The sequence below is a fragment of the Juglans regia genome, chromosome 12, assembly GCF_001411555.2.
Source record: "Juglans regia cultivar Chandler chromosome 12, Walnut 2.0, whole genome shotgun sequence".
In the NCBI taxonomy this organism is placed as follows: Eukaryota; Viridiplantae; Streptophyta; class Magnoliopsida; order Fagales; family Juglandaceae; genus Juglans; species Juglans regia.
Genome location: NC_049912.1, coordinates 6,622,621 through 6,638,210, shown reverse-complemented (window position 1 = coordinate 6,638,210; position 15,590 = coordinate 6,622,621). Strand labels below are relative to the sequence as shown.

Sequence of the window (15,590 nt, the reverse complement as noted above, 5' to 3'; positions counted from 1 at the left end):
ATAGTGATTTTATTTTTTATTTATATTTAATAGTGATAAATATTATAGTGATTTTATTTTTATTTATATATAATAGTAATAAATATTATAGAATGTTTGTAAATAGTTATGAGTAAAGATTGAAGTGTGTTTGTGGGTCTCATTAAGAGTATTTTAAGTTGTTTGGCATATGAAGTATTTCCAATAGTACGTGAATACTTGGAAAGTGTTGAGGTATGTTGGCTACCCAAACGCAGCTTAGTCTCACTGGCCTAGTAAAATAACTTTTGACGATATGAGTCCTTCATATCTTGTAATGTTGACTAAGTATGGTATGAAGAGATATGATATTTTTTCTTTTTCTCATGTCTATCTCTATAAAGGCACTCTTCAATTCATCTAATTCACATCTAATCTTTTTCATATATCTGTAATCCATCTGCATTCTCACTCTGAAATCCATATCCTTTTGCAATGGCTCAATAATCTTCTTCCAACAATCATCTTGATCCATATATAAGATATTCTACACCTCAGCCACTAGTTATCTCAGCATCTACTATAGGTGCCATTATGCTGCATGAAAGAGAACTGACTAATAAGTCAGATAATGACGTCATTTATGAACTAGTGAGTCTTGGTGCTCGATACTAATCATCCATTATTGCATTTTCTCAGCGGTTGCAGTCCATAGCTCATGAGGTTGAAAAGCTTAACGAGAATATTTATATACTTCAATGACTTGTTCACTTGTCTAACAAAAAAATAGTGAACTTAAAACTGGAGAATAAGGATTTAAAATCCTTGCTTGACTCTTCATTTAAATTGCATAATCATTTAGATAAGGATAGCATACTGATATATAAAGAATAATAGCGCTTAAAATTTGAGGCTAAGAGCCTCAAGTCTTTGTAAGTCATTTGAAATAAAAGGTTAACTGATATCCATATTATGCATCATTCTTATTTCTCTTCTAATCATGCATAATCTATCTTCTGGTAGAGATTTTGTGAAAATATCACAATTCTGCATAATCATTCTTATTTCGTGTGTGCTTCTGAACTCTAGTACAATGTCACCCTTCTACACATGATCTCGTAGAAAATGATATATAATTTCAATATGCTTAGTTCTAGAATGTTGTATTGGATTCTTTGAAAGATTTATAGCACTAGCATTATCATATTTGATTGGAATGTGTTTATACATAAGTTTAAAATCTTTAAGTTGTTGCTTCATGTATAGAACTTGAGCATAACAACTACCCCTAACAACATATTTTGCCTCGGCAGTAGATAATGTAACATAATTTTACTTTCTACTAAACCATGAAACAAGTACATTTCCTAAGAAATGACATGTTTTAGTAATGCTTTTTCAATCAACTTTGCAACCAGCATAATCTTCATCTGAGTAGCTGATTAGATTGAAAGAAGTGTGCTTAGAATATCATAACCCTAGGTCAATTGTACCAACAATATATCTAAGAATGCGCTTAACTGTAGTCAAATGAGATTCTTTTGGAGATGATTGAAAATGTGCTCATAAGCATACACTGAACATAATATCCGGTCTTCTGACTATCAAATATAATAGATTATCAATCATACCTTGATATACCTTCGCACCTTGCATCCTAAATTTTTTGAGTAATTCTTATGATATATTTTGATTGATTAATGAATGTTCCACTTTTTGCTTGATTGATTTGCAATCCAAAAAAAGAGTCTAAGTTCTCCCATCATGCTCATTTCAAATTCTTCCTGCATACTTTTAGTAAAAATTTTGCACATATTTTCGTTAGTAGCACCATATATTATATCATTTACATAAATCTGAATTAAAAGAATATCTTCCTTTTCATGTTTAGTGTAAACACCTGTGTATTTTTCCTCTTGAAAAATATTTTTCAATCAAGAAACCAATGAGTCTCTCAAGTCAAGCTCTAGAAGCTTATTTGAGTCTATATAGTGCTTTTGTGAGCTTGAAAATATGATTCGGAGAAATATGATTTTCAAAACCTTGAAGTTGCTCAACATATACCTCCTCATTTATAAAACCATTTAGCATCTATTTGAAAAAGTTGGAAATCTTTATAACAAGAATATGCAAGTAGCATTCAAATAATTTCTAATCTTGTGACTGGTGCATATGTGTTAGATCTTTAGTCGGGATATTGTGTAAAGTAGTTGAAGCTAGGCTGACAGGTCAACCTACAACTTTTAATCTAATAAATTTAGAGTCGTGCTAGTTTGCCGCCCAGCAATGACCGCTAGGCATGCCGCCTAGCACAAATTTGCATTTTTATTTTTTTCTTCTTTTTCTTTTCATATTGTTCTAACATATTTAAATATTTTTAAAAAATAAAAAAATATATCAATACACTAAAAGCTAATTTCTTAATCATTAAGTAAAAATAAATAAAAATAAAAATTAAATACATGAGCGGCCAAAATGAGGGAGTAAACTCAGGCGGCATACTAGCATTTTCCACAAATTTATATGCAGATTAGTATGCCCCTATTTCAAATTAACCCATTCAAATATGCCTCTTTCATCTTCAGATTTTGATGATCTCAAAATAAAAATCAAAACATCTTGAAGCCTGCCAAAGTTGTTTATATATATATATATAGGCAAAATGGAGTTAACATTTTGAAGTCTAAGAGATCATATTCTTTTTCATTAATCACACTAGGAGTTAGTTCTTTATGATGTTACTTCTTATTCATCTTCGGATTATGAATAAGTTATATATATATAATAGTTCTATTTGAAATGGATTCTGAATATATATGACATTGTTATCACTCATATTGTTTTTACTAATTAAGACCATTGAAGTCTTAAAGCAAACTTTATCCTTAGCTTGCATACATGGACAACTATATACTTCTATTTTGTAAAAATGATCAACCAAGATTACAAATTTCACCGGACGAGGCATATTAATAATCAACTAAGATTACTTTTTTTTTTAAACAATCTAAGACCTCGTTTGGTTACACAGTTCAGATAAGATGAGATGTATTTTTTTTTTAAACAAACTAAGACCTCGTTTGAATAAAATATTGTAAAAATATTATTTTTTAATATTATTTTTATTTTAAAATTTGAAAAAATTGAACTATTTATTATATTTTGTGCGGGAGTTTGGAAAAGTTGCAAGATTACTTAATTGAATGTGAGTTGATCTTGAGGCAACAGTATTGGGTCATGATCTCTGTGTGTGTGTGTATGATCAATTGATCTTTTTCTTTTCCTTGCCAAGCAAGAGGTGATCTATAAATTAAAGCAACAAGTTCCTTATTTTGGTAAGGCACGGAATTAAGCGCGCATGCAGGAACGTCTAACATATTGCATTCAACTGAAAATCATGACACTTGCATGCATGAAATTAAACCAATGAGAAAAGAGTTTGAAACCATCCCACCAGCATCAATATCTATATATTCGTCCCTATAGCATGTTGTTCAGCATTCACAACTAGCAAAGCATATCATCGCCTAGCTAGGAATTTGAAGCTTTTCATAACACAAAAATCAGTTTCCAAATCATGTCAACTACTACTGCAGCAGCCATGACTCGGGTTGGCACTGTTTTAGCCATTGTTTTTTTACTTTCTGGGATAGCATATGCAGCTGCCTCGAATACATGTTCTAGTTATGGAGGGATGAGTGAAAATGATAATGCAACTTCATGCTCCGACGTTATCACCAAGCTTACACCCTGCCTGCCTTTCGTACAAGGAAAGGAGAACAAGCCATCCACGCAGTGTTGTGGAGGTGCTAAGGAGTTGGTTACCGCCGCCAAATCCAAACAAGATCGACAAACTATATGTGAGTGCATTAAGGCAGCAGGATCATCGGCCGGCAAAATAGACCCTTCTCGCATTACTCAACTTGTCAAGGATTGTGGCCTCAAAATCGACCTCCCTCCAATTAGCAGTCGCACAGACTGCTCTAAGTAATACTCTCTCTCTCGCTCTCTCTCTCTCTCTCTCTCTCTCTCTCTCTCTCTCTCTGTGCATGCACAGAAGGTACTGATTTTTTTGCTTCAACTTTCGTGCAGGGTATCTTTCTATCATGAAGGGTGATCATAATTAAATCCACTAGGAGATACACACACACACACACACACACATATATATATAGCTATATTTCAAGATCCTGCTTCCTACCAAGACTTCATGATCAATCTGATCATGCATGAATCCATGCAAGTGATAATATCTATTAAGCCAGGAATGAAGAAAATAATAATGTATACCATGATCAGTTATTTATGAAAAATAATCTTTTTCAATTGATCTCTTCTATCTGTTGGAATTTTCGTTTACATTGGTCTTGGTAATTTCTCAAATTACTTTTTCTGATTAAAGATATTTACCAACTCTGCTATTAGGGCTATATATATATATATGATCAAGTCAATCATTATAATGTCTTCAAGTACTACAAATCTTAAAGCCCAGAAGGTAATGGCATGCCAAAACAAAATGAAAAGCCAAATATCAGTACTCAAACATGATTCAAAAGGATCGAATCTCACCATAATGGCAACACATGAGTCTGTATCTCAGTACTAATGCCATATACATATTTTGATAAAGAGAGACCTTAATTCACGAAACTGAAAACTTTCTTTATGATTATTCTCACTTATCACCAAAAGAGAAATTATATTTACAATCTTGAGTGTGTGCAGTCCTATTGATGAATGAGGGTAAAAGAAAAAAAATATCATTTTAAAAAGGATATTATTGTAATTTTAAAATTTTTTTAAACATAACTGTATGGACTTGTATGAGCATGTAGTCTCCATTTGGAGACTGTATGTAGACTAACTCAACAGATAAAGGTCATAAACAAGAGACCAAAGGTCTTGAGCAACCGCAGAACAATTCAAAAAAATAAAGAACTATCGTTAGTTTCTTTATGTTCATTCCGAGAGAAGGATTGGTGTACAATATTGGGCAAGGAGGGCAAATCCCTAAATCAAAGCAATGAGGACGGACTGCTTGCCATCCATAATCGATCTACTGTACAACTTTGTTGGGGAAGCCAAAGGAACATAACCTTAATGACTGAGCAAAATCCTTACCACAAATTTATTCAATTTAAATGACATAAAAACACATGAAAAAAAAAAAAAGCAACATGGACCATATGAGGAGTCGCCAAATGATGTTAAATGGTTGAAAAATATAGAACTGATCATTTGCATATCAAGGGAAGTTTCAATGATTAAGTATTGGTGTCCAGCCGAAGAATAACTTGTTCAACATAATAAGAGGCCCATGGGGGCATGAAAATGTCTTCTGCATGGCATGCTCGATCTTGAGAAGTTCTTTGGGTCGGGGCGGATAAAGTTTGAGAGATACATATCACAAGCTGCGGTCGAAAGCTACGTGTGTGTATATATATATATACTTGCCTTCTATTACAGTCTTAAAAGAAAATTGAGTAATGCTATACATAATTTTAAGTAAGCAAATTTCGCACTCTCTCTTTATCTATTTTTTTAAAGGAGTGTGCTATGCTTGCAACGTCCCACATTTGGCAGCTGCAGTTTCTACAGAAATGTGAGTTACACGTGAAGCATTAATACCTGTTGCTCTCTCTCTCTCTCTCTCTCTTTCTCTCTCTCTCTCTCTCTCTCTATCAAATATATATATTGTTATGGAGACGAAGAAAACTGCGTTTATGTAGATGTTCAATGACACAGCAGAACACAGTGACCTAGATTAATATTAAGTTGGAAGTTCGCTTATAATTAAAACATGCTATACACAAAACTATGGATTCAAAAACCTTTATGTAAAAACAAATACTGCGTTATAATCAACTTGAAACAGCATATATATATACTACTTTTAATGACGTACGTTAAGCAGTGAAATCGGGATCAGTAGGTTTCTGTGGCATTAACTGTAGCACTCTTTGTGGTGCTCTGGTGGTGCGTGCTGCAGCCCTTTTCCGTTTCAAGGTTCGAAGTACATTGGCAGCGAACCTTGATGCGTAAATAGTTGCACCAAGACTAGCCGAGGTGCCAGCTTCATTTGCCAAAGCATCTTGCAGTCTGTTTTCTGACTCGCGCAATTCCTTCTCAAGCTTTCTCTTACAGTGCCGGCGCCAAGCTGATTGGATAAAACATGCCGCCCATGTCTTCCATTGTTGTGAGAAGAACCTGAAAGTCATATTGCAGAGTTAGATAATGAAGGGATTGTCGAAATCACCATTAATTGTTCCAAATGCTTAAACTGATGGGATTATATAGATTTATTTATTTGTATTATATTCTTTAACACTTTCTCAACTCTCTTCAATGAATAGAGTTTATAATCAGAGTTCGAACTTAAGATTTTTATTCTAATATCATATGAAATTATCATTTATCTCAAAAATTTAAGCTGATGAGAATACATAGATTTATTTATTTGTATTATATTTTTAATCATTCATGCAAATGGGAAAGCTAATCAGGATTCTAACAACGATTATTTCTGTCTTTGTATTAAACATAATTTTTAGCCTTTCCTCCATGTTAGTGTAGCCTTGCTTTGTTTAAACAGCCATGAAATAGTTATCCAAAAAGTGCATAAGCATGGTTTAAATCCTTGCCTGAAATTGTGTCGGAGCTCCTTGCTACGAAGTTTCCGAAACTGAGAGGCTACAGTCTTCAAGTCTTCGGCCATCAGCGCAAAGGCTTCAACCTCTGTTTTCGCTTCCACTGTTCTAGTTGAGGTGGGGAATTTGGGGGCCGACGTCTGGGGATCCAAGGCCCAAGTAAGAAGCTCTTCACCACAAAAGTCACCAGCATTAAGATCAGCAGAGTTGAAGAAACCAGTTCTTCCACCATTGGTAGTCGTGGTGGCTAGGTTTCCTCGGATGATAAAGAGCATCTCGTCCACTGGGTCCCCTTCACGAACAATGTAGCTCTTGTCTGTGTAAAGCACTGGCTTGAGACGATCAACCAGCGGATCCCACAGTTGCTGATCCATCTTTTTAAACATGGGCACCTTACAGATAAAAATTGTCTAGATGAACAACTTAGCTGAAAATTGGGCGAAAAGAAGTACAAAAACAACCAACGAAAACACTCACTCCCATGAGAAGATCCAAGCAAAGATGGCGCTTTATGTCCCTCCTGAGGTCCTTAGGAAGGTTACGAATGAGATTCTCTTCCTCGACACCTCTGGTTTCCTGCCATTTGTATTGTTCATATCGTCTGACCCGCTCCCTTAAGTTATCAGGGAGCATACGTTGGGACATCCACTGTTCTGCATCAGTCCTTCTCACTCTCATTTCTTCTACTTTCACTGTTGTGGATTCCAGATATTTCTATAGCAGCACAAGAAAAATTGATAATATAGCAGCTTATTCCATTCTAAAACTATTGTGGGTTCTACAGAAAATTTCTAGTTCGAGTGAGTGGATGGAATTGTGAAGAACAGACCCAATTCATGTTTGTGTTGGCAATATGTCAGTTGGCAGGTTAAAATAGAACTGCAGGATTGTTGAGAATAAACATACCTCAGAGGTATTAATTGGATACCAAAGAAGTATGATGCACGTTTAACATGTGATGAATAGAAGGTGGTCTGATTTTCTTTAAGCCTATCAGTTAGAAGGTCTAGATGAGGTGCATGTGCACAAAATTCAAAATATTTGAACGTAATCATCTCAAAATGCTACAACAGTAGCTTGCTAAGAGAATCCCCGAGGACCAAAGAAAACTACCTGCATATTGCCAATAAGTAATGAGAACAAGACCAATCCAGATATGGCAATGAAAACAGCAAAGGCTATCTCCCAAACATATGTGCTTGTTGACAGGTTTTGGCCAAAAGAACTGAGGGAAAAAAAAAAAAAAAAAAAAGGTAAGGTACAAGTTAAAAATGCCTTCAACTCCAAAGCATTAGCTGAGAATGTGGTCAATCTTGCTATCTATAACTAACTATGAATTTAGTTTGAGGATTATATATTACTAACCTCAGACTGCGCAGACCCCACCAAAAGCAGTAGGAGAATTTCTTTGGAAAATCTCTTGATTCCACCACTCCAGACCTCAGAACATCAATAAAAATTCCGAAGTTGAAGGAAGTTAAATTCTTAATCTCATCAGGCTTGATAAAAGGGCAAGCCTGACTTATTTGAGTTCCAAAGCTAATTTTATGCCGAATACCACAGTAAAAAGATTCTTGACAACCATCGTGATCATCCTTGCACCATTCCTGCCAGCATGCATCCCATTGTTCAATGGCCAACAAGTACCAAAAAGCACCAACTACCTGGTATATCGAATTAATTTTGATCAGAAATCTTGGAATAGGCTGAATAATCAAATAACCTCTAAACTTACATGACTTGCAAGCATGTAGAGGAACAGATTATAAGCAGCTCCAGCCCATGCTGTCTCAGTTAGTATGCCAGATGTTCTTGTTACTTCTACATATAGTGGATAGATCCGCCAAAGCCTCGGCACATATTGGGAGAAGATTACGAACTTCAACATTTCCTTAATGACCAATGGAACTTTAGTTTTTAATTTGGGAGTGATAACGAAAACTACCACCTGAACATAATAAGCAGAACACATCCGAAATTGTTAGACTAATCGTTTGGATACTATTAATATCTCAGAATATCTGTGAATAGTAGTGAAATAGCTTGTGAATATTGGAAAACAATTGTGTTCCTAAACAGGCCCTAAAACTCTATATATATAGTTCATTCTTTTACATCAAGCAATTGACAAGATTTTCAGCTTGAGTCATAGTCACCAGAATATTCTGCATTTCAACATATTTATATATGCATAATGTGTGTGTGCGGTTGCTTCCAAAATATCATCACTTTCTAGAGCTCTCAGAAAGTGAACTAATAAATCACTTCTGCAATTGGTAATAACCAAATAGTTCTTCAGTGCATGTAAAATCCGACCTACTAGCATATACAGACATTTGGGAGCAATGCATCATGTGGCTGCTCTTCCTTGAGAGATTCTGTAACGCCCCAATGGAAGGCCCAAACCACATGGCCTATACTCCAAAATGACTAGTCAATGATACAATTAGAGCCCCATTAGAACCTTATAAAGAGCAAGAACTTCTCCTTCCTAAGTAATGTGGGATCCCATACACCACCTACCCTTATCCATATCATATGGGGTATCACAATCTACCCCCCTTAAATTCCCGACGTCCTCGTCGGGCCTGTCCATTGTAGGTGGCACGGCTCAAGTCCCACATTTCTGGTTGAGATAGGCTCTGATACCATTTGTAACGCCCCAATGGAAGGCCCAAACCACATTGCTTAGGAATGAGAAGTTATTGCTCTTTATAAGGTTCCAATGGGGCTCTAATTGTATCATTGACTAGTCCTTTTGGAGTATAGGCCATGTGGTTTGGGCCTTCCATTGGGGCGTTACAGATTCTCTCTGTCATGTTCTCTAATAGTGGAATATACGTTGGGAAGCAAGTTTCCTTTTATGAAATTGTGAACATATATGACAACCACAGGTCCAAACTGAATACTTTGTTGAATGTTGAAAACGCATAGAGTTTCTAGCAACAAATGAGATTACTGATACTTGAGATTGAGTGAGAGCCAAATGCATACCTGTGGCAATGGGAGAATTGATAGAATGTCAATAATTAAGTGGCCGGTGAATAGGTATCTTTTTGCTATAGCCATACGATCCTTAATCAACCCACCCCTTCCAAACCCTCGACATGCCGGGAGGAAAATTGCTGTATGGAATTTAAACAATATATGAATTGCATAAAAGGCATCTATGGCGGATCGAATGACAGAAGCAAAAATTGCCAGTTGGTTGTCTAAATCTAAGCATTTGTCCCCATCCTTCAACTTGTCCTTCATCACAGGGATGTAAAAGAACAATGGGTCCACAGCCACTGATATCACACAAGAAAGCACAAATATTTTGTTCCATGTTTGTAGAAATTGATCCTGTGGATCAAAGACTTCCCTATTACGACCAGACTCTTTTTTTGGCCAATCCCCTACAGAACGGGTGCTTATTTGTTTAGTTTTTAGACTTTTAACTCTCGCAACTCCTCTCTGAAAACTCTCCAAAACTCTGCCAAAAACCACTCTGATGTTTCTTGGATATTTCTGCTCAAAACTCGAAGATCTCTCTAACCTGGATAAAAGAACAGATATCAAAATGTCAGCAGCTATATGAGTACTTAATTGTACACTACCAAAATCAAATAACTACTTGGGATGGTCAGTGACAGGCATGTCCAACTACCCAATCCTGCACTAATTACGAATATTTGGAAGAACTAGTGCAATCCTTAGCACAGGACCTTAGGATTATGCACCTTAAGTTTTTGAGACAAAGTAGTGATTGTAACAATTTGCATTACTACCAATCACCCGTGTGATCATCTTGGTCAATTGTTCCTTACCGAATTTACCACAAAAGATAGAATGCATTAGGGGGATCCTCTTGTAATGTTCTTTTAGAATGTTCCACTTAATAAGTTCCAGGATAGTTTCAGGGCTCGTTTGGATACGTTGCGTTTGAATAGTGAGATATTCTCAGGTATTCTATAAATAGTAGTCAAAAAGTAATGATATAATATTGAATAATAATGAATAGTAGTGAAAAGTAGATAAAAAGTTATAATAAAATAATGAATAGTAGTGGGATATTCTGAGAATATTTGTGAATATTAGTGGAATAGTTTGTAAATAATAGTAAATAATTTGTGAATAATATTGAAATAGTTTGAAAATATTGAAGAACAATTGTATTCAAGACACATGCACATAAAATGGTGTAAGAAAAGTTAAAATATAGCCCTACAAACTAACCTTACAAACGAAGGACTCCTGAAATCCATGACTTTGGCCAATTACAAGTCAAAAATGAAGAGCCCAAGTACTTTTGATTTACAGCTATCAAGTGCTGAAATCCAGGCCCTGCAGAAGTACAAGTTCAAGTTTGATATTTTCTACAAAGGAAGAATCACAGAATAAGCCGTGCTATATATATTGTAAGATAAAATCAGCAAGTGTAAGAAGTACGATATTTATAACAGTTTCGTGACCAACATGTATAGCTTATAGACCTGGAACTAGTCAATCTATCTCTACAAAACCACTAATTAAACGTGTAAGATGGTCTCATCACTTTCTACACGTACCCACCTAACCCCATTTTACAAGAATAATGCTAGAAGTCTTGAGAGAGACAGAGAGACATGACTAATAAAAGATCAAAGCAAAGCAAGTTTTTCAAGTGGACAATTGGATGCTCAGAAAAAATAAATAAATAAATAAGGGTAGACAATTGGTCTTTTTTTATCATTTATTTAAAAAAAAAAAAGGGAAGTTACCTAAACCAGAAGCATAAGCAAGTCAAACAAAAATAAAATATTTCAAAACAAGATGTGAAGAAAATGTCCAAGAAAACAAGAATGAATGCAAAGAAAAAATTTTATATGATCGATTATAGTCAGAAGCAAGGAAATGTAAAGAAAATATCTAAGAAAACAAAAGCGGGTTTAGCTTAATTCTGTTTGGTTTCAGAGAAAAGGTGAGGCTTCATGACACATGATGGTTTACTACTGCGGTTTCAATATCCATATCTCAACTCATCAGAAAATGGAAAGTTTCCATAAAGAGACAAAGAAAAAAGCTAAATATCACCCTTATGTTCGTTAGCTGAGAAAGTAAAAAGGACCCTAAAGAAGACAAAAGAAAAAGAAGTTATATGCTTTTATCTAATTATGTTGCCGTGCTTTTCAAAACAAAAACCATATTTACTAAGGCCAAGTTATTGAACTAAACTCAATCAAACTAAAAGTTCTTACTCTCTCCGAGGTTGCTTTTCCTTTTCTTTCTCTTTCCAACCGTACGTACGTTTGTATTAAACAAGCAGAAAATTGACCTGAATCATTCTTAGGACTTGTGTTTTCTTGAATGATAACATGGGTGCTATTTGCTTGGCGAAGAACCCGGTACCAGAGAGCGAATCCAGGTATATTAATACACCCAACGCACAGAGAGTAGTAGTACTATTCAGCCTTGCTAATTACATTTGTTTTGATTTCATGGAAGATCAGAAACAAGATGAATGGTGTTTAAGTATTTGAAGAAGTTCCTTGCGGAAAATGACTGAGTCCTCAGGAGAACGAAAGTTCGCGAGAACCAGAGAATGAAAGATGAAAAAAACAGAAGTGAACAAGAGAACAAGGTAAGCCATCGAGGGAAGAGTCAGCTTCCAAGAAATTATTTTGAGAGCTATTTGGATGGGGCCTACATGGATAGAACTTTCGTCCATACGACTCCATGGACCACACGGCCTTGTTATTAATCGAGAAATTCTAGATGCAAGTTACGTAATTAATACGCTATATTTTTGTATTTTATAATTGTATAATTTTATATACAAACGTGAAGTATATAAACGCTACATAATTTTTTTGATAAAGAATATAATTTATTATTAAAAAATAATTTTTTTTTTTTTTTGTATAGATCTTATATTTTATTTTATTTTTTTAAACGATTACGCGACGATTACACAATTCACAATTATAAATATCTATTTTCTTTATAATTTAACCATTTCCATTTTTTTGTTCGCCAAAATCTTCTTAGGTTGGTAAAGTAATACTGTAATTGCAGAAAATGAAACATTTTTACTGGAATTTAACTTTGGAAGATTAATTAGCTCACATTTCAATGAACCAAATTAAAAAATTGAGATTTTATTTTATATATTCCTTTTGTGGAAGGCCCACTTTAAAACCAATATATAATTCGTCACCAAATTTTGACATTCTTTTTGGCTAACTCTCAGAAAACTTCGGAGCTTTAAGAGATCGATTGTATGCTTTTAGCTCTACAACGAAAAGAGCATTAATCTGAGCATTTATTCAGAAAAAATACATAAAAAAAAAAAAAAAAAAATTGCAATATTAATAAGAGGAAAAGGAGAACTAATTAACTTATGATTTGCATGTAGAAATTGCTATTTCCGAATGATAGTGTAGAAATTCTTATATTATGTACTTTTTTATATGATGGCTCCTTCAAATTAATTTCTTGGCCCCCAAACATGAAAAAACTATTAACTTAATGTGTTAGATTATGAAATACTCAGCAATATTATTATGAGCTTAATCATTAATGTGCCAAATTAACATGGTTTACAGACCATCTAACAAATTTAGAGAGACTTTTAACATTTGCAATTATCATCTCTTTTGTAACATCCAGACCCAGTCAAGTCTGATTTTTATATATTTTTGGACTAGTGGAATTTTTTTTTTAGAAATTGGGTCGTGATCGATGATTTAAGAAAAAGATCAAGATCTCAGCCCACACCCATGTCTTTTAACCATTAAAACCAACTAAGTTTATAATTTTTTTTTTCGCCGCAATGCATGATTGCACTCCCATGCGTGTATGCCTCTATTCTCCTCAGCTTTAGGATTTTGTTTTTTTATTCTGTTCAATAACTTATTTTCAGTTCACGCACGTTTTTATTTCTTTTTCCTTCTTTCCGTCTATTTTCTTCCCTATTTTCCTCACGTCCGTGGCTTGCATGTTTTTTTCTCATCTTGGTATTTCCTTAGGGTTTTCATCACATATCTATATCCACTTTATACGCATTCACACACTGTCGCCTAGGGCTTCATCTCTTTTTCCCTGTTGCATGAAGAAACTCTCAGATTAGGGTTGCCGCAACCTGCCTTATTGCACCTCCACACCACTTTAACTCCCTCTCATTCACTATTGTCAGCACGTTCGCATATGCTAGCCTTGGCCTGCCACCGTGAACCAACCCCACTGCCCAACCTCTTCCCCTCCGTTGTCCACTTCTCCTCATTGTGAGCCCTCCCCCTCAGCGCAGCCATGCAGCAAGGTTTATTTTCCATGACGTTGCTGCCCTGTCACACGAAGTTGTAGTCAGCAACTCCACCTTCCAAACAGCGCACCACCCTTCAGCCCGTCCTCACCACCATGGAAAGCCAACCACCGTCGCCCAACTGTTGAAGGAAGAACACCCACGGCATGCTCTGTTTTTGCACGCCGAAACAGGGGAAGTATCCCACCGTGAGCCACGTCGTTAGCCCCCTCCACTTCGACGCCACTGCCATCAAAGGACGCTAGAGGTCAAGCCTTCACCTTTGAACACTGCCCTGGTCGACGCCCAGTCCCAGACTGTCGCGTGCCTCGCTACATCATGGTGAGTTTTCGTTCTCTCTCTCTCGCTCACCACTCTCTCTCTTGTTCGCTGTTGCGCAGCCCAACTCGACGGAGTCTCTGTCGCACTCCCGCTCTTCTGTCGCGCCACCTCGGTCCCTCCAGCTAGCCCGTCGTGCCTCACCCCTCCACGCGTGTCTCAGTTTCCCTTAGATAAGCTGCTGCCGCCGCATACTGGATGTTAATCCCGTATGTGTGTTTGTGTGGTTTATTCTTATAAGTTATATATACGTATGTATTATAGATATGATATATATGGAAAGTTTTAACCTAATGCTTGGATACTTACCAGTTTACCCTTAGTGTAGTTCCCAGATTTTGGTTTTCAGATGAGAGGTCTGTTGGTTATGTTTTTAATAAATGGTCTTGGTTTAATTTTTACTTATGAAAATATACGATTTTTATAATGTTAACAATCAAGATTTGTAATATGGTAATAGTACTATTATATATATTTTTTTTATATATTTGTTAGAAGTACAATGTAGTGCAAGACTTTTATTTTGAACTCTTCAAAGAGAGACTAATTAAGCCTATTTTAATTAAATGGTATTTTTGCTTTGTCTACTTTAATAGATTTTTTATATAATTATGTTACCCAATTTTATAATTTGATCTCATTAGTAAATAAGTTAGATTTTGTACTTCATTCAGACTGATTATTGAGACATTAATGAATTTAGAAAATGTGACGATATTTTAGAGTTACGTGAAGTTGGGTTTTTGAAGAATTAAAATAGGTTATTTTAGCATATTAGACTTAAATATTGAAATTTATGTTCGAATGGAAATTTATGAGAATTTCGTTATTATGTTATAGGTGACAATTAATAATTGTTCGTCATTTTGAGGAAATTCTTGAAAAGCTAAGAAGTCCAGATAAGCAGGGTTTCTATGCTAGGCTTTACACGAATTATTGAGACTGAGGTTGACTTTCTGAAAACTTTGCATATTTTGTGATGAAATGAGAACTTGGGAAAAATCAACCTCAGTCGCTTATTTGCACTACTCATGAAATCTATACGAAAAAGGAAAAATATTTTCTTATATGCATTGTGTAGACATGACCTAATTTTGTCATGTTGTCTCTAAAATTTAAGAAAGAGCGATTTTGAGAATCTGAAAAATTGTACATTTATTTAGAAAGATACTCCGACTTTTGTTTTTAGTACGTGAGAATGATCTGATTATGTTTTGGTACTTTGTTTTATTTTGACATGGCATCTGAAAACCTTTGGCACAGTGTACTGATTTTGTATCTGACTTTGTCTCTGCTCTGCTCTGTGATGTTCTGCTCTATTTGGGTTAGTACCAACTTCTCTGTCTCTGAGTGCACCCACTTTGGAAATAAAGTGGTTTTAT

General features: G+C 35.2%; 2 protein-coding genes across 3 annotated transcripts; one reads left to right on the top strand and one right to left on the bottom strand.

Annotated features, from left to right (window-relative positions):
- The first annotated feature begins 3,458 nt into the window (after positions 1 to 3,458).
- Positions 3,459 to 4,284, top strand: LOC108985912 (non-specific lipid-transfer protein A-like). Its single transcript, XM_018958383.2, has 2 exons — positions 3,459 to 3,945; positions 4,051 to 4,284. The coding sequence occupies exons 1-2, from the start codon at positions 3,536 to 3,538 to the stop codon at positions 4,073 to 4,075; spliced, it is 435 nt and encodes a 144-aa protein (XP_018813928.1). The 5' UTR covers positions 3,459 to 3,535; the 3' UTR covers positions 4,076 to 4,284.
- Positions 4,285 to 4,768: 484 nt separating this feature from the next.
- LOC108985911 (cyclic nucleotide-gated ion channel 1-like) lies at positions 4,769 to 12,217 on the bottom strand. Of its 2 annotated transcripts, none has more exons than XM_018958382.2 (9): positions 11,828 to 12,188; positions 10,827 to 10,934; positions 9,603 to 10,146; positions 8,344 to 8,556; positions 7,974 to 8,215; positions 7,722 to 7,833; positions 7,086 to 7,322; positions 6,603 to 7,000; positions 4,769 to 6,168 (listed from the first exon to the last, which is right to left on the bottom strand). In XM_018958382.2, exons 2-9 carry the CDS (start codon positions 10,853 to 10,855, stop codon positions 5,868 to 5,870), a joined length of 2,076 nt encoding a protein of 691 aa, XP_018813927.2. In that variant the 5' UTR covers positions 10,856 to 10,934; positions 11,828 to 12,188; the 3' UTR covers positions 4,769 to 5,867. The 2 variants fall into 2 exon arrangements, with proteins under 2 accessions (XP_018813927.2, XP_018813926.2); XM_018958381.2 differs by having other exon boundaries at positions 4,770 to 6,168; positions 7,974 to 8,272; positions 11,828 to 12,217.
- Between the last annotated feature and the right edge of the window lie 3,373 nt (positions 12,218 to 15,590).

Coding starts and splice junctions, on each gene's coding strand:
- LOC108985911 (XM_018958381.2), bottom strand. CDS start 10,855: ATGGATTTCAGGAGTCCTTCGTTTGTAAG. Junction 8,557..9,602: donor CAATTCTCCCATTGCCACAG/GTATGCATTTGG, acceptor TATTATGTTCAG/GTGGTAGTTTTCGTTATCAC. Junction 6,169..6,602: donor GAGCTCCGACACAATTTCAG/GCAAGGATTTAA, acceptor TATGACTTTCAG/GTTCTTCTCACAACAATGGA.
- LOC108985912 (XM_018958383.2), top strand. CDS start 3,536: ATGTCAACTACTACTGCAGCAGCCATGACTCGGGTTGGCACTGTTTTA. Junction 3,946..4,050: donor AGTCGCACAGACTGCTCTAA/GTAATACTCTCT, acceptor ACTTTCGTGCAG/GGTATCTTTCTATCATGAAG.